The sequence below is a fragment of the Centropristis striata genome, chromosome 15 (genome assembly GCF_030273125.1).
Source record: "Centropristis striata isolate RG_2023a ecotype Rhode Island chromosome 15, C.striata_1.0, whole genome shotgun sequence".
NCBI classification, from domain to species: domain Eukaryota; kingdom Metazoa; phylum Chordata; class Actinopteri; order Perciformes; family Serranidae; genus Centropristis; species Centropristis striata.
This window is the reverse complement of record NC_081531.1, coordinates 5,082,880-5,110,628: the sequence shown is the minus strand read 5'-3', so window position 1 is coordinate 5,110,628 and position 27,749 is coordinate 5,082,880. Positions and strand designations below refer to the sequence as shown.

The 27,749-nt window shown below is 39.4% G+C and overlaps 1 protein-coding gene across 1 annotated transcript in view; it reads left to right on the top strand.

Moving 5' to 3' along the window:
• Positions 1 to 27,749, top strand: part of robo3 (roundabout, axon guidance receptor, homolog 3 (Drosophila)) — a 140,133-nt gene that overhangs the window by 26,172 nt on the left and 86,212 nt on the right. The window contains 1 exon segment of the mRNA XM_059351807.1: positions 7,331 to 7,657. Coding sequence (XP_059207790.1) covers positions 7,331 to 7,657 — 327 coding nt within the window.

Genomic DNA, 27,749 nt, shown 5'->3' with positions numbered 1-27,749 from the left:
ATTTGCATAATGTGGACTTTCCTATAAAGGGGGGAGCCATGGGTACACATGCAACCCATTTTCATCCAGATATCATGAGGTCAGAGGTCAAGGGGCCCCTATGACTGGCAGCTATCAGATGTACAACGGAAATCACACATATATCCTTCAAGAGTCCAACACTTCTCTTTTTTTGGGGCATGGGAGTTTTGACAATTTATATTTTCTCCTTGCACCATTCTTGTCAAATAGCTCTCACAGACTGGACTCTTCCACCACCCCTGTGGTTTCACTAGCTCACATGTAGCTCTGAGACACAAAATTATTAGAAAAAGACACAAAATGACCAAAAAAAGACACAAAATTACAAAAAAAGTGACAAAATTACCAAAAAAAGATACAAAATTATTTTAAAAAGACACAAAATTACCAAAAAAAAGACACAAGATAACAAAAAAGACACAAAAATTACTAAAAAAAGACACAAAATTACAAAAAAGACACATGTCCCAAAAAATACACAAAATCGCTAAAAAAGACACTAAATTATTAGAAAAAGACACAAAATTACAAAAAATTTAAAAAGACACAAAATTACAAAAAAAAGACATAAAATTACTAAAAAAGACACTAAATGACAGAAAAAAAACTAAATTACATAAAAAATACACAAGATTACTAAAAAAAAAGACACAAAATCACAAAAAAACCCACTAAATTACCAAAAAAAAGACACTAAAGGGCAGAAAAAAAAACTAAATTACTTAAAAAAGACACAAGATGACCAAAAAACCCCACAAAATTATTAGAAAAAGACACAAAATTACATTACATAACATTTCCACTTCTTCCAGTAACAACAACAGGGCAGATAATAAACTCAGCCTTTCCAGAGGAAGTAAATCTTTCTATCAGATGTACAAGTGGAATCACTCATCTATCCTTCAAGAGTCAACACTTCTCTTTTTTGGGGGAATTTTGACAATTTATATTTCCTCCTCCACCGTTCTTGTCAGCCTGGCCTCTCCACCACCCCTGTGGTTTCATTAGCTCACATGTAGCTGCCATGCTGCTGTAGTACATCACAGACAGGAGCTAATAGGTCCTCAGAGGGTCCACACTCTCCTATTAGACCCTTCTGCAGACAACCAGTCCGACTCTGCAGACTCCAGCTGTCTGTTTCCACACATTTCACTTCATATTTTCCAGCTTTGCCCTTATCTGTTACATGCATCTACTCTCACTATGAGCTGTCTGACTGCATGGGGAATTCTGCACAGCTTAGAAATCCAAATGCCCTTGAGTGGTGTGGTGGTGCAGTCAGTCTCTATCCACATGCAGATAGTGTCACACTGATGTAGAGCCTGCAGCTTGAGCAAAGATCACTATCATTATGGGATTCACATTCAGCCTCATCATCCTTAGAAAATCATCTTGGATGCAGTCACACTTGGTTTTATTTTCTCCGTTCCCCCGAGCCCAGCTCTGTGTGTGTGTGTGTGTGTGTGTCTTAATGGAGAGGGACGTGTGGTCTTTTAGAGATGCTGGTTCTTAAAGAACGTGGATGTTCTCTGGTGATGTTTAGCTCAGTCAACATGGTGGTCTGTTCCTCTTTAGAAGCGTTCGCTTTACATTTCCACATGACTGGTTCCAACCAGCTCCGACTGTAAAATTTATGAGTCAGCTCTTAAGGGCTCTGTCCTGCTGAGCCCCCCACCCCCCAGCCCCAAAACCCTCCAGACCAGACAGACTCACTTCAGCCATGATACATATTCAGCCTTAGAGGGGTTACATGAACGCTCAATATCTGAGAGGTTAGCAGTTAGCAGTTAGCAGTTAGCAAGATAATGAATGCTGTCTGATTTCATTCCATACATAAGATGCTAAGAAGCTTTTTATATATTTATTACAATGAATTTAGTAAATCAAATGTGGTACTGCTTATATATGTGTGTGTGTTAGTTAAAGATATTAGGATCTACCAAATACATACCTATGCGAGAAAGTTATTAGCATTAGTGGTCGACCGATACAGGTTTTTTAAGGCCTTAACCGTCTTAAACGATCCCCGATATGTGCTGACCATTTTTTGATTTAATAATTTTGTGTCTTTTTTAAATAATATTGTGTCTTTTTTTTTAATTTTGTGTCTTTTTTTTAATTTTATTTTTTTATTTTGTGTCTTTTTCAGTCATTTTGTGTCTTTTTTTTGTCATTTTGTGTCTTTTTTTGTCATTTTGTGTCTTTTTTTTGTCATTTTGTGTCTTTTTTTGGTCATTTTTTAAGTAATTTAGTGTTTTTTTGGTCATTTTTTAAGTAATTTAGTGTTTTTTCAGTCATTTTATGTCTTTTTTTTGGGTCATTTTTTAAGTAATTTAGTGTTCTTTCAGTCATTTCGTGTCTTTTTTTGGTCATTTTGTTGCCACCTCCAGTGGCCCCCAGGTAAAAATACATTTTCAGACAGTTATCATGGTTCTGAAACAACTTAGTTATTTTCCCCTCAAGTTGTTATGACTCAACTGCCATTCAACTCATGCAGGTTAAAAACTCAACACAATATACTGTAAATCTCCGGTTTAAGAAAGACCGAGACAAAGAAAGTTTGCAGTAATGCGTTTTCTTCCATTAAGTGAGTGAAATAAAACCCTAAAAGGTCTTTCTATCTGATCACATTGTGCTGTGTGCTTGGCAGTAGATGTCAGACATAAACCCTCTGCTGCAATTTGATTCTAACTTGATGCAACTTCAAAGCCTCAGAACCATTTCCTCCCTTCAGAGCTTCTCTGTGCATGTTATTGCATTGAGAGCAGGCCCATAAGACTGTACTCTATATTTCCATCAGCGACAAGAGTCCTTAATCCCCTGAAACCTTAGAAAGGATTTGTCACTTTGAGGGCAGGAATTTTCACTGCTTTTCTTATCAGGTGTTATCAGGGAAGTGTGAACCTTTGAACTCACTCCTGCACCTGTGGGAACTAGACCGACCCCCTTTCTCCCTATGTTGGACCTGATTATTCCACTGGGTAATACCTGCTGCAGGCACAGGCTCATCTGTCTTTCTGTTGGAGAGGAAGAACAGGAAACACGTTGATATCTTGATCATCTCCTGCAGGTTGGAGATTTACCCAAACTGCAACAGGCTCTCGTCTCTTTCTTCGCCTGTGGCTTCACGTTATTTCTTTTCTTTTTAGTGTTCTTTCTCCACAAGTCCCTTGTATTCCTGTATGTCCAGAACTCAGTGGTCACCTGGTTCACAAATGGTCCTCTGATTCCTCCCAAAAGTGTTTGGTGGGGTTTAGGTTCAGGTCACTGTGAAGAACATTCAAGTTCCTTCATACTAACGTAGTCTAACCATGTCTTTATTTATTTCAGAAGACACAAAATTACCCAAAAAAGAACCAAATTGACCAAAAAATGACACAAAATGATAAAAAAAGACAGTAAATGACCAAAAAACTACATAAAATTAAGCAAAAAGGACTCAAATTGACCACAAAATGACAAAAATGACCAAAAAAGACACAAAATGGCCCAAAAAAGAAACAAAATGACAAAAAAAACATAAAATGACTTAAAAAAGAAACAAAGTGACCATAAAAGGAAACAAAATGACCAAAAAAGACACAAATTGACCACAAAATGATCAAGAAAGACACAAAAAGACCAAAAAAGACACAAAATGACCAGAAAAGACACAAAATGACAAAAAAAGAATCAAATTGACCACAAAATGATAAGAAATGACCACCAAAATACACAATTTGACCAAAAAAGACAAAATGACCAAAAAAAGACACAAAATGACTTAAAAAAGACACAAAGTGATCAAAAAAGGAAACAAAGTGATCAAAAAAAGATACAAAATGACCCAAAAAATAAGACAAAAACTAACTTGAGGTAAATCCAATCCAACAGTCCCATGTTTAAAATCACTAAACTCTTTATAACCCATTCTAAATATCTGCAAATATGTCATGGCTATGCTAGATTTAATGCACCTGTGTGAGTGGCAGAAACACCTGATCTCAGTATCTAGTAGGAGTGTCAGTTGGCTTTAGCGTAGCTTGGCTAAGCAATAGCTTATTCCAAAAGAACAGCATCACTGGAGTGAAATGAAACTGTTATGCAGTAACTTCAAAACTCCTAAATGCTGCACAAAGGAATCCATGTTTTCTGTCTTCCTGTTCTGTGTTGAAGCGTTCCTGCAGATCTCCTGCTGTGAAGGTTGTGAAAACACACAGTTGTGTAATAGCCTGCTACATGGTACATAGCCACAGCATGCACCAGTGTGACAGTAACAAATGGTTTTAGTTTAAAAACAGCGTAGAAATCCCCTGTCACAAAGTCATGAATGCTGCAACAATCATCAGTGGAACAAAACCTGCTTATTCTAAAAGACAAACTGGCAACACGCACCTCCTGTTGTCATTCTTTCATTTGCTCTCCAGGGGGAAATTTCACTTGCGCCTCATGGTGCTTGAGTTTGTGTTATTGCTTTTCATACATAATTGTACCGCCAACATGCTGTCATTCAAATTGGAGGAGGAAGAGGGAAGATAGAGAAGGGGGAAGGAGAAAAAAAGCAATTTCAAAGCTAGGGAAGAAAACCTATGGGAATTACCTTCCTGCTTCTGTTTCTCTCTTCATTTATTTCTTTCAATCAGACTTTCAAGAGTTGGCAGGCTGCATAAACACTGTCCAGACACACAGTACATTTATATTGATGAGCAATTTTCAGGAACTTGCAGCGAGCTCAGCTTTACAAATGATTCTCTAAAATAGAAAACACCAGTTTAGATGTCTTAACCCTTAATAGGGCACTCATTGAAATACTTGCTAATTCCAAATTTCAACCCTAGAGAATATTGGAGGATATTACATACTGCCAGAGCCTGAGAAAAAAGTTTACGGGATTAAAGTGGCAAATCTACGAGAAAAAAATGTGCAGATTTATTAGATTTAAATTGGTGAATTTGCGAGAAAAAAGTTGCTTTTTCCCACTTTTTTCTCGTAAATCTGCGACTTTTTTCGTGCAGATTTGCCACTTTAAGTCTCTTAAATCTGCAACTTTTAACATCTCTCTGTCTGTGCTTTTATATATTTTTTTTTTATATTTTATTGTTACTTTTAATCTAAGTCCTTTGCTATCAGTTTAAAGGTCCATTCTGACCTCCTGAGTGTGTAACAGTCAGCTTCAAGCCAGAGACTCCTTGGAAAGTAATAAATTGATACTTTGGGATTTGTCAGAAAAGACACACAATGACCAAAAAAAGGCACAAAATGGCCCAAAAAATAAACTAAATGACCAAAAAGGACACAAATTAACCACAAAATGACCACAAAAAGACACAAATTGACCAAAAAAGACACAAAATGACAAAAACAAAACTCCTCGTAAAGTAATAACTTTCTACTTTGGAATTTGTCAGAAAAGACACAAAATTACCCAAAAAAGAATGAAATTGACCACAAAATGACCAAAAAAAGACACAAAATTGCCCTTTTTTTTTCTCGCAGATTTGCCACTTTAAATCTCTTAAATCTGCAACTTTTTTTCTTGTAGATTTGCCACTTTAATCTAGTAAATTTGCAACTTTTTTCTCAAAATATTACCCCCCTCTCCGGGTTTGTATTTTTATTTTTATTCATGCTTAATATGCCCAAATATGCCGTCATAGTCAAGAACAAGTCATTGAAGAATAACTCGACTGTTTCTTGCAGATTTCTTTTCTAAATTTTTCATTTTTAAATCGGTATTTGATATCCACTGAAGTTACCAAATATAGTTCTTCGCCCGATAAAGGGTTAAGTAGGCCTATTTTAAAATAAACACCCTGTTGGAGTTGTTTTTATGTTTGTGATATGTGAATAGTTCAGTAGTTTCCCCTGAGCTTGATGTTTAACACACTTCTCCATGTTTATTTCTCTGCTGCTTCCTCTTCACTGCTGCAGAATTTGCTTTTGGTTTGATAGATGCAGAATTTAGAGCATGTAATTTCACACGTCCTCTTGATTTATATTTTGAATGTAAGTGTTGAGTAATTACATTACATGCTTGCTTCACACAGCCGTGTTGTCTGTGATAAAAGTGTGTGTTGCTCTGCAGCCGTTCACACAGCGGGCTCCAGAGGTTTGGAGAGACTTCTGCCTCTTGTGTGCAGCGGCCAGAATTAAAAAACAAGGCTGAGGATATTTATGCTCTATGTTTATTATAGTCCCTTCTCTTCCTACGCACTAAATGCATCATAAACACATTTTTATATCAGATCAATGTGGGGTTTTTTGAAACCGATATAGATTTTAGAGGGAAAAATCAACAACACCGGTAATGGGATGCAATATGATGAATTTATGAATAAAAATCTACTTTTTCTATGTGGATTTAGCACCAATGTGGCAAGGCTGCTCACAAGGCTTATTATACATTATCATACATTATAGAAACATCATTTTACATTTTTAAACAAATGTAGAAATGATAAATGAAAAAATAAAGAATAAAAAAATAATAAAAATGAATGGTTATCTAAACAGTAGTACTGTATCTTCAGTGTCAGTTAATTGCCAACCATTAAAAAATAAATAAAAAAAATGCTAATACAATTCTAAATCACCCCAATATTTTTTTCTGATTAATAAATTAAAAAATAATAATAAAGAATCCATCCCAAAACTAATTATGCACTCAATTATGGTGTATATATCCTTGTATTTATAATATTTCCTTGTATTTAGATTTAGATTTTATATTGTAGTTTTTATTGTCTCTTGAACTCTCATATTTTGCACATTCTGACTAGTTTTGAACTTTATTCTATTCTATTTTATTGTATTGATGTTGTGCTGCAGCTTGAATTGCAACTTCCTGAGGGAACCTATCTATCTATCTATCTATCTATCTATCTATCTATCTATCTATCTATCTATCTATCCATCTATCCATCTATCCATCTATCTATCTATCTATCTATCTATCTATCTATCTATCCATCCATCTATCCATCTATCCATCTATCCATCTATCTATCTATCTATCTATCTATCTATCTATCCATCTATCTATCTATCTATCTATCTATCTATCCATCCATCTATCCATCTATCCATCTATCCATCTATCCATCCATCTATCCATCTATCCATCTATCTATCTATCTATCTATCTATCTATCTATCTATCTATCTATCCATCTATCCATCTATCCATCTATCCATCTATCTATCTATCTATCTATCTATCTATCTATCTATCTATCTATCTATCCATCTATCCATCCATCTAACTAAAACTGCTGCCCTTTGATGAACCAAACCTTAACTCTTCCTCCCTCTGTTCTTGTCTTCCCTCCAGGATCCCGACCCCGGTTAGAGGACGCTCCTCCCCGGATCATAGAGCACCCGTCTGATCTGATCGTGTCTAAGGGCGAGCCGGCCACCCTGAACTGTAAGGCGGAGGGCCGGCCGACCCCGATGGTGGAATGGTACAAAGACGGAGAACGGGTGGAGACGGACCGAGAGGACCCCCGCTCCCACCGGATGCTCCTGCCCAGCGGCTCCCTCTTCTTCCTCAGAATCGTCCACGGGAGGAGAAGCAAACCTGACGAAGGCGTCTACGTCTGCGTGGCGCGCAACTACCTGGGGGAAGCGGTCAGCCGCAACGCTTCGCTGGAGGTGGCAAGTAAGTCTTCAGGTTTTATTATTCTGGTCAGGGTTGAGTGCTCAGGTCTGTGTGGATACAAGGGAACAAAAAAAATGGATGCTGTTCTCCAGGCAGACACATGGGATTGGAAGTAAAGTCAGTAAAGTGGGCAGTCGTGGCCGAGAGGTTGGGAATCAGGCTTGTGACTGGAGATATACAGTATTTATGTTCACTTAAATAAACGGTTTCAATAAAACTACTTGTGACTAGGGCTGGGCGATATGGACCAAAAGTCATATCCTGATATATTTAGGGTGAATATCGATATACGATATATATTTCCCGATATTTTTATCTTAAAGTGAGAGCACTGCTCCTTGCATGGTGTGTAAAAAAGGATGGGTTAAATGCAGAGGTTGAATTTCCCCATTGTGGGATTGATAAAGTAATTAATCTTAATCTTCAAGGCACATTTTCACACCAAAAACAAAAGGAACCTACCCGTAGGAAAATTAGTTGCTCATGTGTTGCTCAATCTCCTCTCTGAGATCAGTTTGAGCTTCTTATATTTGTATCATTCTGTGATCATTTGTTTCTGAATTACTTCTCCTAAGGGACCTTTAGGAGCAAGAGATAAGCTAAAAAGAGACAAAGACATCACTAAGTCAAAGGAGGTTGAGTTGAGAAAACCATTTGAGCAATACTTGAGAAGTGGTATAAACTGAGGAGATCTCATAGTTGTATATGCCCCTGATTTAGAGACTCTGGAGGTGACTTTTGGTTTTCGCCGTCGCTAACTGTGCACAATGTCAGCAGATAATCATAAACAAACCAGCATGGCTAATTATGCACAAATCCTCCGCTTATCATAAACATAGTGATTGTGAATTAATGGCATCGCTAACTGTGCACAGAGTGTCCGGTGCTTGTTGTAAACAAACAGAGATCGCTAAGCTAACACCTCCTGCAGCAGCAGCACATACACACTGTACTGCTACAGAGCTAACTGTAGCTAACTGCCGCTAACGGAGGCTCTTCTTAACGAGCACGACTCCGGCTCGTTAAGAAGAGTAAGAAGGAGTCTCTGGATTTGTCTCCAGTCGCTTTCTTGAAAAATAGTCGCTAAGGGGGTCTGAAAAGTCGCTAAATTTAGCAAAAAAGTTGCTAAATTGGGAACACTGCTTTGCCGGCTTTTACAAACGGCGTGTGTTATTTTGTGTGGAGTACTACATCACATCCCACTTAGCGATCTATCCAATCAGGAACCAGGCTTTTCCAGGGGAGAATAAAAAGTCCCTGCTCTTCTACAGGGACAAAAAAAATCCAGTCAAAAGCCGGCTCCGGACTGCTCGTATTCAAATTAGGGCAGTTTTGGCGAGTGAGACCCGCCTCATTCCAGGTATTGCCCTGTAATGGAAACAGCCCTTATGTCTCAGTTATTTTCAAGTGAAATACAAGTCTGAAAAGATATCTGTGATAGTTTGGTTCTTGTCCACATATCAGGTGTCAAACATCATGTCCTGTATTATGTAATTCCTGTAATAAGAAACAAATGAAATCACAGTCAAGTGATACTGTTAGCTGCACTATAAAAGCAGAGTGTAGATAGAGAGTGTATGGAGGCAGCTTCAAAAGACTCTCTGGCCTCTTATCATCACCATCATTCGGCTCAGTTAACTCAAGACGCCACCCCTGACCTCGGTGTCACATCTCCTGGCAGCTTGCACCCTGAGACCCCCTCCGCTGACACCCCACCCACCCTCATCCACCTCCCCGGCCTCCGACATCGCATCCTATCTCCTCGCTGGCCTGTTAATGTAGATGGATGACAGCTAGCTCCTGCGAAGAGATAACAGTTGTCGCCACTGGACATGAGAGCTAAAAAAAAACAACTTCTTCTTCTTCTCTCCAGCAGATGTTACTTCCTTAAAATACAACAAACTCCTGTCAGATGGGTTTCCGAAAGACACTTTGTGATTTTTTTTTCTCTCTTTATAACAAGGCTGCCTTGTGATCACTGCCACTTTAATGAAATGCAGATAGGGCCAATTAAGCCTTTAATGTTACAACATCACTATAAAGTATAACTTTGTTTTGACAGCTGTACCAAGTAATTTAAAGACTGTATGACTATAAATATAGTTCGAGTAATTTATTGCTGCTTCCATGGAGGAATTTTGGCATTAAGAAATGGAATCTCAACAGAAAGCTGTTAGCAGCTTTTGTAGGAACATTGGTGATAATTTAAATATTCCCTCTAACTAGGGCTGGGCGATATATCTATTTAAAAGATATACTGATATATTTAGTTGTGATATGGAATTAGAGTTATTTATTTTCTTTCTTTCTATTTAATTGCTGCCCTTACTAGGGTTTGTTATATTTAGTTATTTTGTAATGTTTGTTATTCTTTTCTCATATAAATATATTTATTTCAGAGAAAGATTGGCCTATTTTATTCCACAGGCTATTTTTAGTTAAGATATTTTTTCATTTAAATGTGCACTTTATGGAGCTTTGATTTTTTTTTTAAAAAGTTACTCATGTTATACAGTATTTATGTTCGCTTATAAATAATAAATGGTTTCAATAAAACTACTTGTGACTAGGGCTGGGCGATATGGACCAAAAGTCATATCCCGATATATTTAGGCAAACTATCAATATACAATATATATCCTGATATTTTTATCGCAAAGTGAGAGCAAATGTTCAGTCAAAGCCAAATATGACATGTCACAAGTAGTTTTATTGAAACCGTTTATTTAAGTGAATATAAACACTGTATAACAACAGGAGGACCATTTAAAAAAAAAAAAAAATCAAAGCTCCTTAAAGTGCACATTTAAATAAAAAAACATCTTTAAAAAAATAGCCTATGAAATAAAATAGGCAAATATTTTTCTGAAATAGATATATCATGAGAAAAGAATAAGGAACATTACAAAAGAACTAAATATGACAAACCCTAGAAAGGGCAGCATTTATATATAAAGAAATATATTCTTTAACTATATCGACATATGCGTTATTATCTAATATCACATTTAAAAATATATCGCTATATCTTTTATATTGATATATTGCCCAGCCCTACTTGTGACATGTCATATTAGCTTTCACTTTGCCATAAAAATGTCGGGATATATATCGTATATATTGATATTCAGCCTAAATATATTGGGATAAGACTTTTTTGGTCCGTATCGCCCAGCCCTACCTCTAACTCCCTCTTTCTGGCCTCTCCTAATATCATCCACCCTTTAAAACAGAAACCATCTCAGGAATTTCTCATCACACTAACACAAACCAGCTGAACGCGGTAAAAGAAAAACTCCATTCGCAGCTAAAAATGTGTGAAACTCTAGACTCCTATCAAACACCTTATGATATTTTCCTGAAAGGCTGCAGCCTAACCCCTAACTTAATAATCAGGCTGAACTTCCCCTGGCTGCCTCCACAGAAAAACAGCCCATGAATCATTCGCTTTCCTTTCTAAACAGCTGGGATCTGCGCAGTGTGTCCGTCACCTTTCCAAAAAGCAGCATGAAGAATTACCCTTCACCTTGCTCTCGCTCTCTTTAGACATGAGCATTGGAAGCTGCAGGATATCTGTGATATAAGCCGTGTATGGGAACAGAGTGGGTTGAATAGGCGGAGGTGTTGTGAATCTCTTTTCACAGCGCTCTTATGAAAAACGGCAATCGGAGTCGAGCAGTGACAGATGCTAGAAAGTTCTACCTCTCCATGAATAATCCCTAATGTGTATCTTGTGTCTCTGTGCTGCTTTTCAGCTCTCCTTCTGAGAAACAAAGAAGTTATCTTTGCTTTTCTTAATTCATGATGTTAGGGGAGAGTTTCTGAAGGATGTAAAGATTCACTCAACTCAAGATTTTCACACTTTTTTTAAACAGAATGAGTTTGCAGATAAATTATGACTGAAAAAGACTCCTTTAGTTATTTCTCAGACAAAAAAATAAACATTTCTGCCGAGGGTGTAACTGCAAAACAGAATAATTTGCAATGAATGCATATTTAAAAATGTAAAAACTATACAAGATATATTTTCTCTCATCTCTAACAAATTACTTTTTATTTCTCTGAGGTAAACTGTGCAAAACAACACGTGTCCTCTTAAAATTGCAACTGAAATTATACTTTATGTTAAATAGGAAAATATGAATTTTGATTTTTAAAACAAATCCCACATCAAAATAACTAAAGGACTCATACAAATGAATAAAATATCTTCAAATAAACAAACTTAGGCTTGCATGTGTTCCTAGTTTGGAAGAAAGATCAGAATATCATCTTTCTTAGGCAGAAGCTGAGATCTCTGCACATTCATAGTGTCCCTGTTGGCTGATAGCAAGCTAATGTTAGCTATTCGTCAGCAAGCTAATGTTAGCTATTCGTTAGCAAGCTAATATTAGCTATTTGTGAGCAAGCTAATGTTAGCTATTTGTTAGTAAGCTATTTTTTAGCAAGCCAATGTTAGCTATTTGTTAGTAAGCAATTTGTTAGCAAGCTAATGTTAGCTATTTGTTAACAAATAAGTGAAATCTAAAGTAGAGTTCGTCCTCTGCTGTTGAAAACTGGTATCTCGATGCATCGTTACATCCCTAGCGCTTACTCAAAACCAAAGACTTTTATTTTGGATTAATATTGCAGATGGCAGCTGCTGATGCTTACAGAAGACTCTTATAGAGCTATAGAGCTATATATTAGCAACAAGATCAAACACCATTTGCATTTCTAGTATCGCACCGATAGCCACGAGCATTGCACTGAAAACTCTCCCATAACATGCCACTTCACTGTAACCATCACTCCATAGCAACCAAACAAACTTGTTAGTCCAGTGATCCTCAGTACTTTCCAGACTCAGTTAAGGTATTATTTAATTTAATTGATCTGGATTGCCTGTTACACAGATGATACTAACATTTGATATCACAAATCAGAGTTCTGCTTTCAGAAACATGACACATTTATCAGAAGCACTGAATGAATTGTGAAAAGTCTGTTTGACACGTTGATTTACATTCTAAATGACCAACGAGACACATAAAGCTTTTAAGTGTTTCCTACTGTTGAGAATATCTTTTGTTGACATGCTGAGCTTACCGGTAAACATCTACTCCTTCTAAAAGATCATTTCTGATACCTTACGACTCATAAACAGACAGGAACTCATTTGACAAACATGATTTAACATCATTCAGTTCATTTGAGCTCTATGTAGGGTGAATAAATATGCAATCTGTGACGCAGTTTAGACATTTATATAACCACTGATTTATTTATCCTTTGCCCAGATAGTGAGCAGAGCCTCGATTGTTGTTCTCTTTATTTAGTTTATCTGTTATTCTTACTTGACAATGAAAGCAAATCTAACCTTAGCGCTCTCTACCTCACCTGTGTTTGTCACAGTAGTGTTAAAGTGGATCTCTGTGATGTAGTGAAGTGTGTATTCTGAGCTTCTTGGTTTTTACCACCAGAGTCTTTGAAACTGCAAGGCCACACTACAGCTGATGAGTTCATCTGCTTTTCCGTACATCAAGCTTTCAGTTGCTTTCTTTACTTTTGCTGTGGTCCTTCGGGAAGTGACATTCTCCGCAGCTGTCTGCAAACAGACACACGCACAGGGACACAACTTGGCCCACAGCAGTTGTTCTGACAGATAGGAATCCCTAATTCATGTTGGTGGAGGGAAAAAAACTGCAACTGTGTGTGTGTTTTACTTGTGTCTTCTTGACTGAGTGTCTGCCTGCACACCCACACAAAACCTCAAACACACTTTTGGAGCCTTGCCTCCAGAGAGAGAGAGAGAGGGATGGACGGAGAGAGAGAGAGAGAGGTTATATAGAACAAACAGTGACCGGTGCCAAGGCCAAGCAAGCGCCAGCTCCTGCCAGCTCCCTCTGCATGGCACCAATGGGGCCGGAGATAAGGCCACAGGCACATAAGTCGGCCTGAAGCTGCCAGGGGGCCCAGCATGGCACCAGAGAAGGCGCAAGATGGCACTTTGTGGCATGGTGTCACTTTACTCCCCAGCCTGTGACTTGGAAGCACTGGGGGCAAACAGAGAGGGAACTGCATTGTGTATTGGTGTGTATATTTGGTATCAGGGTGGGAGCCAACCCAGTTGGAAGGGTGGAAGGTTCAGGAGGTTTAACCCCTCACAGTCCATCTGCTGCAGGCAGGGCGATGCAATAAACATTTCTGCCGAGGGTGTAACTGGAAAACAGAATAATTTGCAATGAATGCATGTTTAAAAATAAAAACAAAATATATTTTATCTTATCTCTAACAAATTACTTTTTATTTCTCTGAGGGAAACTGGGAGGGAAATTTGATTTTTAAAATCCCACATCAAAATAACTAAAGGACTCATACAAATCAATAAAATATCTTCAAATAAACAAACTAAAGCTTGCATGTGTTCCTAGTTTGGAAGAAAGATCAGCATATCATCTTTCTTAGGCAGAAGCTGAGATCTCTGCACATTCATAGTGCACCTGTTGGCTGATAGCAAGCTAATGTTAGCTATTCGTTAGCAAGCTATTTGTTAGCAAGCTATTTGTTAGCAAGCTAATGTTAGCTATTTGTTAGCAAGCTATTTGTTAGCAAGCTTATGTTAGCTATTTGTTAGTAAGCTATGTGTTAACAAGCTAATGTTAGCTATTTGTTAGGAAGCTATTTGTTAGCTATTTGTTAGCAAGCTAATGTTAGCTATTTGTTAGCAAGCTTATGTTAGCTATTTGTTAATAAGCTTATGTTAGCTATTTGTTAGCAAGCTATGCGTTAACAAGCTAATGTTAGCTCTACGCTCCTTCATTCAATACAAAGTCTGTGGAGAGTGATGATTGTTTTCCCCTCTGGTGGGGGCGGGGCTGAAATGTGCTCTGTCTCTATATCTGACTGTGACGTTTGCCATCAAATAAGTGAAATCTAAAGTAGATTTTGTCCTCTGCTGTTAAAAAAAGTCTATCTCGATGCATCGTTACATCCCTAGCGCTTACTCAAAACCAAAGACAAATTATATTTTGTTCAGGAGGCTAAACCCCTCACGGTCCATCTGCTGCAGGCAGGGCCATGCAAGCCACTGAGCTGCAGTACGGATAAACTGGCAGAATGTTGTAAGTGCGGATAAATATACCTGGCTTGAGAAGTGGCTTATTTTGTTGTGTTCCATTTCATATGGTAATCTCTTTGTGCAAGAACCGAAGAGGCCACAAAGCTCAGATCTTTCAAAGTTCAGCTTTTTACTGCTAGACAGCTTGTCTAGACATTTTCTAATGTAGAATTGAAGCAGTTGAAAAACGAGTCCTTAGAGGTCAAACAAATGTGGAGTTCCATCGTCTTAGCTGTAGTTTGAAAGTGCACAAAGTTATGGATTTCTGCTTTAAAGTGATACTCCACCCCGAATCTATCTTTTGAAGATCAAACAGCCTGTGCAAACTTAAAAGGTGGCTGTAAAATGTTTGTAGATTCCTCACTGACGGAGAACATCTGCTGTAGTAAGCTCCAGTCCACCGCACTGCAGAAAATATCAAAAGCAGCCATTTAAAGCTTATATTTCTCTCACCTCTCACCTGTGTTGGCCAGTGGGAGATGTTGACCGATTGGTGGTGCTGGATAAAAACTCAAGACATTACAATGAAATGTCTCAACAGCTATAAAAGAGAAATATTCTAGTATGGGAGACCAACGTGCCGATCACTATCACTAGAACACTGTGCAACTAAAAACAGTCATATTCCTCCCAAAGATGTGTCAAGAATATGTGCCCAAATTAATTGTATTGGCAATAATATGATGGGTCAGCATCACTCCAAGGTTTTGAAATGATGAATTAGTACAAATAAACACAGATAGGTATGGGAGCTGAATGGTTTTCAGTGGAAAGACACATTATTTTGTGCTGACATATTTTTATACTTTGTATATTATCAAAGAAGGGCTCTCAGAGAAGCTGTCTAATATTGTTTATAGTCACCAGTTGAAGAATAAAATTGTACTTTCAGGCCTGTCTCTATTCTGTTCAATAACAAAAAAAAACTCCACAAATTTGTCTTTGTTGTCTTGAAATGAATTATGTATTTACAATGCTGTGTACAGTGGCATTGCCTTTTTACACCTGAAAAAAGCAAAAAGAATGTCATAAATAGAGCAGGAATGAGTTCCAGTGAGTAAAAAACCAGTAAGTAAGTTAGCATTTTAGCACCCTGGGGTCTAACTTCTCAAACTTAATGAGGATTTTGAATTGGTTTTGGGTTAGATGTCTGAAATAAGGTCTGTGGTTAACACAAGCAGAAGAGATATTGTATGACACAAAATATGCTAGTAAATACCCCCAGTTGTGAATTTTTTTACGTGTCTTTAAAAAGGCGATTGCTAACAAGTGGCTAAATGAGACTACAGTGGTTGCCGGACAGGAACTCTCTCACTAGTCCGCCTCACAGCCTCTAGTCGTGTTTTTCAGTGCTATTGCAAACTCTTGTAGATTGTAAATTATGTTAATAAACAATGTATTAGGCTATGGATTCGCTAGCTTGCCAAAACAGCTGGTTAGCTTGTCGGAGACCGTCTGAAGCTAACGACTGGATAGCATAACGTTAGCTTTTTACTTTTGTCGTCTGCAATAACACTTCAAACATAATAAAACTTGTGTTAATTTGTGAAGATTATCCTGCTGAACAAAACACGTAAGCATCAAAAACTTGTGTTTACCACAGAGCTTATTTTCTGCAGTGATCTAAAATCCAATGCAAAAGTCCCATAGACAAATCCTCAATAGACCCCATGGAGACGCTACTTCCGAGCTGGCCTATAAAATATAGAAAAAAGATCTCCTGTCCTCTTCTAAGAGGAGTTTCAGATTCATTTATTTAAATAATCACTGTTTAAACATATTCATCTTTACAAAACGCTTCATAGTTCAACAAATTATTATATTTTGAATCTATAATAGCTAAAAGATTCTAATCTAATACATCAAAGTGTAAAAGAAGAACCTCTGCCTTCGACCAAACATAAAAGTCTGACCCAGAGATGAGACGCTCTATAGAAAATTATCACCAGTGACTCAGCATGTTTTAATACAACTCATATTAATTCAGAAGGTTTCATACATTTTCATTAACATTCTCCCATTAGAGGTGTGTGCAGGCCATTTTTCCTTTGCAAGCATCCAGACTGACAATTAAGCATTCAATAAGTCATTAGGGAACGTTCTGCTTAGTTACATCTGTAACAGTTTCCACTTATTATTAATGGCCTGTTTGATAAATGGATGTTTGATGCACAAGTCTTTTCAAGCTTTACCTCGGAAAATGATGAAGCTGGCAGGTTACATTGTTAAAGATGAAGAGCCATAAAAATATGTGACAAATTTAGAAAAAACCTTCACAGTTTCATGAGTTTCCTAAACTCATATATATGCTGTAAGTGTAGCTGTCAACCAGCAATAAGCCTTTAGAAATCCTTTGTGCTTATTCAAACTGTACGTTCCATTATCTTGCATTAAGAGCAGATCTGTACCACTTTACAGAATATTTCCCTCAGAATGTGTGTTTTGAGCCCCAATCCTCTCCGATTTCATGCATAAAAAGAGATTCTTTGATCCTTAAAATGGGGCCTACAAAAGTTATGTGCCAGGAGCAGGGGCCAATTCATGTCAGATGCATAAAAGTCAGTCAAGCAACAATAGACCTAACGGGCCAGACACCCCTGGGTGGGGATTTGACATTCAGAGCGACTTGCCCAAGCTCCTGGCGGCTTTTTCTTTGAGTGTTTTATACCTCTGACGTTTTTATTATGCCTGCTATGTCTCTACCGCCTGGCTTTATGGCTCATGAATATTCACGCTAACAGGGGAGGGGAAGGAGGGGCTTTTTTCTAAGGTGCTGAGGGTGGAGTCAGAGGCATTTCAAATAAAGCTGACTGGGGGTAACCTCTAAGGGTTTTATGCCCCCAAACTAACCCCCCACCCTGTGTTTTCAAGGGTTGTTTGGAGGTCAGGCCTTCAAGGCTCAAGATGACAGCTGCCTTTAGGAATCTGGGGAATAAACAGGTGAAGATGAGATGAAACTCCTGTCTTTCTCTGCCCGGGAATCTATTCAGTGTGTGTGTGTGTGTGTGCTTAAGTCTAAGTAACAGTAGTCTGGCCAACTTTCTCACCCGTAGTAATCCCAGACACCACCGTGAAACAGCTGAACAACACTGTCACCACTTGGATCATCCTTTCTCTTTCTGGGTCCCACACACACATTCTTGTACTTCTACCATTGTGAGGACCCTCGTTGGATTAGTGAATCCCTAGCCCCTTACCCTAACCCTTAACCTTACCTTCACCATCACAACTAAATGCTCCAATCCTAACCCTAACATAAACCTAATTGTAACCTTAACCCTAAAACAAAGTCTGAACTCTCAAACAAGCCTTTTAGGGCAGTCCGTGGCCTAGGAATCGGGCTTGTAACTGGAGAGTCGCTGGTTCGAATCCCGGTACTGACAGGTCTAGGACTGAAGTGCCCTTGAGCAAGGCACCTAACCCCCCTGCACAGCTCCCCGGGCGCAGTAATGTGCTGCCCACTGCTCCTTGCATGGTGTGTTCACTTGTGTGTAAGAAAGGATGGGTTAAATGCAGAGGTTGAATTTCTCCATTGTGGGATTAAGAAAGTAATCTTCTTCTTCTTCTTCTTCTAAAGATGCATATTTTATTTTGTGCGGACAGTGCATTTTATTTATTTTAATTGTATCATATTGTATTTTAGTGTTTTATTGTCTACTTATCTTTTTTTATTGTGCTGTTTATTTATTGTGTTTCTGTGCAGCACTTTGAAAACCCTTTGTTTGTTATAAACGTGCTATATAAATAAAGTGGATTGGAGTGAGGGCTGGCTGAAATGTCCTCACTTTACAAACATGTCCTCAATCTCTTGGTTAAGAACGTGTACCGGTCCTCACTATGTATGAAGTACAAGAACCCACCCACACACACACAAACACACACACCTGTCATACTGTTTTTGATCACTGACACCCTGTGCAGAGAAATGGATTTCAGGGTTTATGGATTTGGAAATGGGGATAAGGATTTGGGAAGGGGGTTGGTGTTAGGAAAGAGTTATAGCAGGAGACAAGTGTAGCTCGGGAGGCTTTGATAAAAGAGATAAAGTGAATCCCCCCCCCCCCCCCTCGCTCCCCTCTGCCCCCCTCCCTCTGCCGTCCCTGCTCTCCTTGAGCTGCCCTCTGTCCCCGTTATTAACCCCAGTGGTCTGGAGCCATATGGGTTGTGATTGGAGCTCTGTGGTGCATGCTGTCATACACAGCGGAGTGCAGTCACACTGATCTGTACATCTATACAGACTGGACTAGTACCTGCAGGGTACAGCTAAGTGAGCACTGACCTGCTGTCAGTTTCTGCACACACCTGTTAGCATTATCACTCACTGGAGTATGATCTGTATTGTGGAAGGAAAAGAGCTGATTTTATCTTCTCAGCTATTACGGGAGAGATGATTTTATGTGACCTGTTACGGATTAGCCTTTTTTTTAAGATTCTGTCAGTCAAATGTTAGAAGAGAGAGCCTATCCACTTGTGCTGGAGCCCAAAATTGAAGCTAAAATCTTCAGTGTTGTGGATATCAGTACATATAGCTAAGCCTGTCATGATAATTGCTATATAGACTTATCGTTTGATATATTAAATCGGCACGATAGTTTTTTCTGGACTCGATATATAGCCGTTTACATACTTTTTTGTGTTGTGTTTAAAGTATTGTGCAAATGTTTGACAGGCAGTACGAATTGCCGGAAAAAAAAAATTCCAAAGCAGCAATTTCAGCTGTTTTATATGTTATTTGTAATGTAAAATGATATAATTAAAAGTGTTTATCTCATTGCATTTTTTGTTAACAGAGCCTGAGAGTCTATTTTATTCGTTTTTATTGTAGTTTAATTATTTGTTTTATTTATATCTAGGCTGTTTTAATATTTCTTTTTCCACAATTCAATTCCCATGTTTAATATTCTAAAAATAATTGCTGTTTAAAAGGATGTTTTGGACTATTTTGCTCTAACTTCATTATATCAGTGGCTTAAAATAATACTATAGTTTAAAGTGATTTTTTCCCAGTTTCTGGGAAAATATATTGTCCTAAAAATTTGTTATCGTGATAGGCTTAAATTTAGTACATAGGTATATTTTTCTTCTTAGTCTTTGCATTGTTGCAAATCTAAACTGGAGAGATTTTAACATGGGTCAGAATCAAAATGATTATATCATAGCACCATGACAGGATGATTAGAAAAACAATAATATTTGGAATGTGTGAGTGCAGATCTCAGTGGTATGAGTTCGTATTCAGCCCTCGCTGCTTCTTCCTGCAGAACCACAGGAGCATGACAATGTTTCCACCAGCTGTCTGAAGCACTTTGTCCATTCACATCTATTTGTCAAGACAGCTACTGTCAAGTCTTATTTTCCAATTACCTCCTACTCATCTGCTTTATACCAGCTGAGATATGCCGTGGACTCAAGGATATGTGCATCACGGTGCTTCATTATATCCATGTACTCACCTTGGATTTGTATTCATCACACTGAGCCGAGAGAGAACGATGCACCGTCTCCATCACCTCTCCTTCTGATAACAAGCTCTCCTCTCTGTTTATGTGTGTGTCTATCTGTGTCAGCTTTGAGGTGTGTTCATGCTTCACAAATGGGATTGCAGGTCCCAGCCTTGTGGAGAACACATCCTTAAAAAGGCGGTTGCTAACCGTGCTAAGTGGCTAAATGAGACTACAGTGGTTGCCGGACAGGAACTCTCTCACTAGTCCGCCTCACAGCCTCTAGTCGTGTTTTTCAGTGCTATTGCAAACTCTTGCAGATTGTAAATTATGTTAATAAACAATGTATTAGGCTATAGATTCGCTAGCTTGCCAAAACGGCCGGTTAGCTTGTCGGAGACCGTCTGAAGCTAACGACTGGATAGCATAACGTTAGCTTTTTACTTCTGTCGGCCGCATCAACGCTTCAAACATAATAAAAGTGGTGTTAATTCGTGAAGATTATCCTGCTGAACAAAATGCGTAAGCATCAGAAACATATGTTTACCACAGAGCTTATTTTCTGCAGTGATCAAAAATCCAATGCAAAAATCCCATAGACAAATTCTCAAAAGACCCCATGGAGATGCTACTTCCAAGTTGGCCTATAAAATATGTTATTTCTTTTGCTCTCTATAGGACAGTTATGGTGCCTCCAAGATCTCCTGTCCTCTTCTTAGAGGAGTGAAGTGCTTCTGTGGAAAATTTCCTGATTCATTTATTTAAATAATCACTGTTTAAACATATTCATCTTTACAAAACGCTTCATAGTTCAACGAATATTTTTATTTTTTGAATGTATAATAGCTAAAAGATTCTAATCTAATACATCAAAATGTAAAAGAAGAACCTCTGCCTTAGACCAAACATAAAAGTCGGACCCAGAGATGAGACGCTCTATAGAAAATGATCACCAGTGATAGCATAACGTTAGCTTTTTACTTTTATCGACTGCATCAACGCTTCAGACATAATAAAAGTGGTGTTAATTTGTGAAGATTATCCTGCTGAACAAAATGTTTAAGCATCAGAAACATATGTTTACCACAGAGTTTATTTTCTGCAATGATCAAAAATCCAATGCAAAAGTCCCATAGACGAATTCTCAACAGACCCCATGGAGATGCACCGTCTCCATCACCTCTCTTTCTGCACTCTTCGGCAGAGCTTTCTGATAACAAGCTCTTCTCTCTCTGTTTATGTGTGTGTCTATCTGTGTCAGCTTTGAGGTGTGTTCATGCTTCACTAATGGGATTGCAGGTCCCAGCCTTGTGGAGAACAGAGCCGGTGGCCATTCTGGTCTTAAAAGAAGGGGATCAGATGGCCGGAGTGAGGCCACGGGCCTCTGGCTTAACCCCCTCTGTATGATCCGGCCGTCTGCCGGTCATTGAGCCAGACCCACCAGCCAAAGCCTCCTCCAGAGGATAGCCATGAATTAATTAGACCATGCTAAAGGCGAGTGCGACCAGTGACCAATGTGTGTGTGTGTGTGTGTGTGTGTTATAAAGAGTCAGTATAGGACAAAAGCAGAAGGATGAGGGGTTGGGATGGGGGCGGTTCAGGGAGGGGGGAGGCGTTGACAACAGGTGGTGTGAGGAAGAGCTTTAACCTCCTCCCCCCCTTTAACGACAGTGTAGCTCAGGGGCCACGGGGGCCGCTGAGAACAATAAAGGCCCCTTGCTCAAACCGTTGTGTCCAATCACACCCCATTATCTCTCTGAGAGGCTGATCACAGGCCAGACTCAACAGTCCCTCTATATGCTAAGTGACTTTCCACATTGGACATGTTTCTTCCCATGTACTCCCTGTAAAAAGTCACTCTGGTTCGTAGATTTGGGGCCCAAGAGCAAACAAACAATGGAGATAAAGTAAGGTCTCAATTTATTGAAGTTTATTTTCGTTGGATAAGCCCCTTGAGTTGTCACAACTTGTTTACAAGGGGGTCCTACACACAAAACATCAAGACATAACACAACTCAGCACAATACAATGAAAGGACACAAGACAATACAATACAATACAGACAATAAAATAAAATGAAAACACACAAGACAGACAAGTTGCGAAATTGCAACCAGAGTTTGAACAAATATTAGATGAAATATGGTGACAGAGTTAATGAAAGCATGAGCAAGATGTTCCAAAATAGGAGGATAGGACCTTTTCAATACCGGCCTTTATTTGTGTGAGAGTGTGTGTTTGTTGTCCTCATAGGCATGTAGCTAAAAGTTTCCAAGTCTAAACATGACAGCTGAGAACCCAAACTGTGCCCTAGAACATGTATGAGAAAAAGATCACAAAATCATCACCACTTGGAAAGTCATATTTACTCTACACAGCATTATAATCATCCAAATATAACATCCCATATACTCATACAAGTATGTACATCCATGTAGTGTACAATTAAAAAGGCAACATCCATTATCCCTGCTTCTTATTTAGTATTTAACACTATTAACATGACCCATTTTTATATTTTAAGTATAATTAAAACTTTAAGAAACTATATTGAATATTTGTTGCATCCAAACTAAGCCTTAATGTAGCCAATTTAATGGTAATTTTATGTATTTTTGCATGTTTTTTACTCCAGAATCTTGATTAAGAATGTAATTAATTGAGAATCATTAGTCATGGTCTTACAGGATGCAAATGACCCCCTGTTTGGGCTCATTGAGGCCAACGATCGCCCTCTGGCTAAACTACACAAGGGGCTGTGTGGTATGAGAGTGTTGCCTCAGGGTTAGGATTAGGAAAGAGCAATATAAACCAGGAAGTTCTGTTGGAAGCCTTCCCAGACACAAAGGCACTTTATACTGCTTGAAAGTTATCACATCACAGATTATTTTTGCTCCTCTGTCTCAGTGTTTTACAGGTAAACATGCTAAGAGGTATTCCACATGTAATTTGTACTTACATGTAGTTAATTGGTCCCTGTAGTGTATTACCAGATGTTGCACTGCACAGGTGCAAAATCTGAACCAGGATAAACCCCATCCCCAAACTGCTATGCATTTTTGAGCCAGAGCTCTCTGCTGCAGCCCCCCTGCTGCATCACTGCTGCAGCTTCATTGAAATTAATGAGAAGCCTGTGCTTTTTAATGTATCGCTAATGTGGGCCTGAATGCGCCCGTAGGGGGCATGAGGGAGCATTATGATAAAAAAACAGTCAGTGCGGAATCTGGAAGAGAAAGTAGAACAAAAGACAACAGCAATGTGATGAGATTCGATGGGGAAATAGACTGAACCAAACACAAATAATAGATTAGATGGCAAAGACAAATGGTTGACAGTTGGGCGTGAGTGGTGCAGATGTGTAGAGGGGGAGGTGGCTCCAAGGAAATCCATCAATTCATCACCAAGCCAAGGATACATCTGGGGAGTTACAGGCGTCATTAATGACAGACAGTGAGCACAAGAGGCCAACACGATCAATACACGGTTCAGACGAATCAGTCGAACACAATCAGAGCGTCATTATAGTGCGGATGAATAGGACATTAGAGAAAGAGAAGTATGCTGTTACCAGGTACTAAGCTTAGAGTGAATCACCAGACAGAGCGCTCAAAGAATCAAAATGATCTCCGCTCAACTTGTTGTGGTGTTTGTGTAACATGCTGTAGTTATTGAACCAATCAGTGGAGTTATTGGGAAAATCATTGTGTTTATTGAACCACTGATTGTGGTTGTTTATGAGCTCAATGTACAATAGTTGCAGCTCATTTGACCGTGGTAACTGGGCATTTCACTCAGTACGTTAACATGACACTTGGAAAAAAATGTATTTTTGCCTTAATCTGACTGTAACTGGACAACTGAAGTGCATGTAAACGTGTTAGTCCGACTGATGTTGGAATTCTCAAACTCTGATTAGGACACCCAGATAATGTGATTGGAATTGGATTTTCGCCGGCATGTATGACAAGACAACGCATGTGCGCATGCTCCACATGTTACACATTAGCACATTAGCCGGTTGCATTAGCTGGTCGCACATTAGCCGGTTGCATTAGCCGGTTGCATGAGCTGGTCGCACATTAGCCGGTCGCATTAGTCGGTTGCACACTAGCCGGTTGCACATTAGCCGTTTGCACATTAGCCGGTCGCATTAGCCGGTCACATTAGCCGGTTCCATTAGCCGTTTGCACATTAGCCGGTCGCATTAGCCCGTCACATTAGCCGGTTCCATTAGCCGTTTGCACATTAGCCGGTCGCATTAGCCGGTTGCACACTAGCCGGTTGCACACTAGCTGGTTGCACATTAGCCGGTCGCACATTAGCCGGTTGCATTAGTCGGTTGCACATTAGCCCGTCACATTAGCTTGTCACATCAGCCAGTTGCATTAGTCGGTTGCACATTAGCCGGTCGCACATTAGCTGGTTGCATTAGTCGGTTGCACATTAGCCCGTCACATTAGCTTGTCACATCAGCCAGTTGCATTAGTCGGTTGCACATTAGCCGGTCGCATTAGCAGGTCGTCAGTCAGTAGCCGAAACCGTAAAGGCGGCCATATTAACCCACTGAAATAACATATATTGCCACCTAGTGTTGAGGAGGAGGACACGTTCCCGTCAGTTATTCGATTTTCTCAGTTGTATGTAAACTGGGACAAGGACAAAGGTCCTACTAGACGCAATATTTGCATTGCTCGATTAAACTGTTCATGTAAGCGCACTGACTGATATCACTGGAGAAACTTGAGGGACAACCCAGCGTAAATGTTATGTGTCCATGTATTCTGTTAATTGGAAAACTCGGTTAAGTCACTAGACAACAAATTCCAATTGTTGGCAAACTCACTGTAATTGTTTTCCCAACTAACTCTAGGTTTATCCAGCTCATTTTAATTATTGGACAATTTATTCCAGTAATTGGACGAGTCTTTCTGTGTTGGAAACTATTTCGAGTTATTTGGCAATTTATTCTACCTCAGGATAACTCGCTCCAGGAAATGGACAACTCAAACTAGTAATTGGACATCTTCTCACCGGGGCTGCCTTAATACATGGCCACCCTCAAGCTCAATTTTTGGTGTGCGGTTTATTTGATGAGGGATATGGCTTCTATCAAGAGACATTTTAAGCAATATTTTTCAATTCTGATGCAGCATTTTGTAAGCACTTGGTGGAAAATTAATATTTGAGTGGCAGAAAATATCAGTCTATTCCAAATCACTGGTGGTAAATGTTAAATTAACATTATGTAAATGAACATGGTTCCTCTTCTGCATATGAATAAGGGGCTTATGCTCCTATCTTGTATGTCGAGGACTGTTTGCTATACTGTCATGTCAACAGCATCTTTCTGAGCATGTTTAACAGTAGAGATTGCTTAATCTTTCATGTCAGCCTCATTGGATCTGCTTTCAGTATGCACGTCTTTGTTCACTTCGGTCGCAGTTTTTCTGCTCTCCCCTTTCCAATTCCCTGACTCATAACAGCATAGAGACTGTTTGAAAGGCACTCTCTCACTTAAAGTTATCCATTGGAACTTTTCTATCGACAGAAGCATTCACCTTTGAGTATTTGATATGGCCGGTGTAACACTGAGGGCCAGCTCTTTGTGGTAAAAAGGTATTTCAGGGGGGATTTAGGTATATTTGACCTGTCTGCAAATGGTAAATACGAGGGCAAACAGCTGTGGAAAATGCTTATTGATTTCTACTCGTGTGTATTTGTACAAGATTCATTTCTCCTTAAGACGTGCTCCCACCTCGGAGTTATAAAAGGTCAGCGAATGGGGGCTTAAGTCATTCAAGTGGAGCTAAATGGATTTCTGCTCCAAGATCCATCTGTTTTTAGAGTTTGTTGACAGGTGGAAAATTGGAACTGTTGCTCTTCCCTCCCCCAGCCGCACCCACACCTCCTCCCCCTCTCAGTGCAGGGGTATGAACAGGCATGGCACACTAGCAGGGTGAGGAGTGTGCTGGGCACGAGGCAGGATACAAAGCCTGGCCATCTGCTCCAGCTATGTGAACACATTTGCGTACGTTTGACAAGGAGAACTGCAGCATGGGATGGGTTTGGGCCATAAGTTGCATTAGGAGACGGGGACAGCTGATAGAGGGGGTCAGCTGGCTCTCTTCCAACGGGAAGACGCTGATGTCAGAAAGACGATTCACCTTCTTCACCTCTCGGGCTCCGGCAGGGAAACTGGACAGTGTCAGCGACCTCACATTACAACAGCACACATGCAGGAAGAGACTGTGTGTAAGTGTGTGTGTGCAAATAACAAGATACACTACTGAGAAAATCTGACAGGGCTTACAAGACGGTGAGACAGCATAGGAGGCTGCTCACTGCAGCAGTCAGGGTTCTGTGTTGAGCTTTTAGTTGTCTGGGTGCTTTTCCACCAGTACAAGAATAAACTGTTGTCAACACTAGCTGCAAACTCAACTTCCTACTATGTGATCCCACAATAGGCCAGCATTCAGACCAAACATAACTGGGTTAGAAAACGCCAAGGGGCTGTGTTGCTACAGGTGCATGTGAGGCGATCTCTTCCATGAATTTAAAGGCCTAAAGAAGGCTTTTGGTACTGTGGCCCTGAGAGCTCACAGTGCTGCAACTTAAGAAAACACATGCAAATACACAAAACACAAGCAAATTGAGAAAACGTCTTCATCAATTCGACAACACAAGCGCAGCATTTAGAAAAGGCTGCAAAGACCACAACACAACAGAAGTGTTTCCAGAGGACACTTAAAAGTGATGCACAGGTCTGGACACGCTTGTGATATTATCACATTATTTCAAGATAATGATTATTTGAATGCTATAACCATCATAGCGTGCTAACGTTAGCGGCCGATCGATAGCTTGCTAACGTTAGCGGCCGATCGTTAGCATGCTAGCATTAGCAGGCAAGGAAGACCAAGACCAACTCAGTGCCGTTGAGAGAGACCAACTAAAATGTGAATCATTCATTTATTTGATTTGTTTAACTGCAATGTAATTGATACGGGCTGGCGGGCTAACGCTAGCGGGCTAACGACATATATCACGTTATAACATGAAAATATCATTACCATTAAATAAAGTTATATTTTCACATTATAACATGACATTATCATTATCTTGAAATAACTTGATAAAATCACATGCGTGTTCAGACGTGTGCATCACTTTTAAGTGTCCTCTGGAAACACTTCTGTTGTGTTGCGGTTGATGGAGATGTTTTCTCAATTTGCTTGTGTTTTGTGTATTTGCATGTGTTTTCTTAAGTTGCAGCGCTGTGAGCTCTCAGGGCCACCATACTTTAGAATACAATGAGACAGAATTTTACAAATATATCAGCTACATTTCTCCTCCCTCTCAATGATTGTGGGGTATAACATTGGTAGAAAATGCTCTACTTGGAATGGTCACTCACAGATACTTGACATCATGTTTCAGCCCCTTTTGTCTTTGACAACCTTGTTTTGGTGATGCCAGGGCAGTGGTCTCATTAGCCGCTGTGAGCGAGGGCTATCTTGGAGCCAGCTGGTGCTAATGGCCTCAAGCCTCAAGC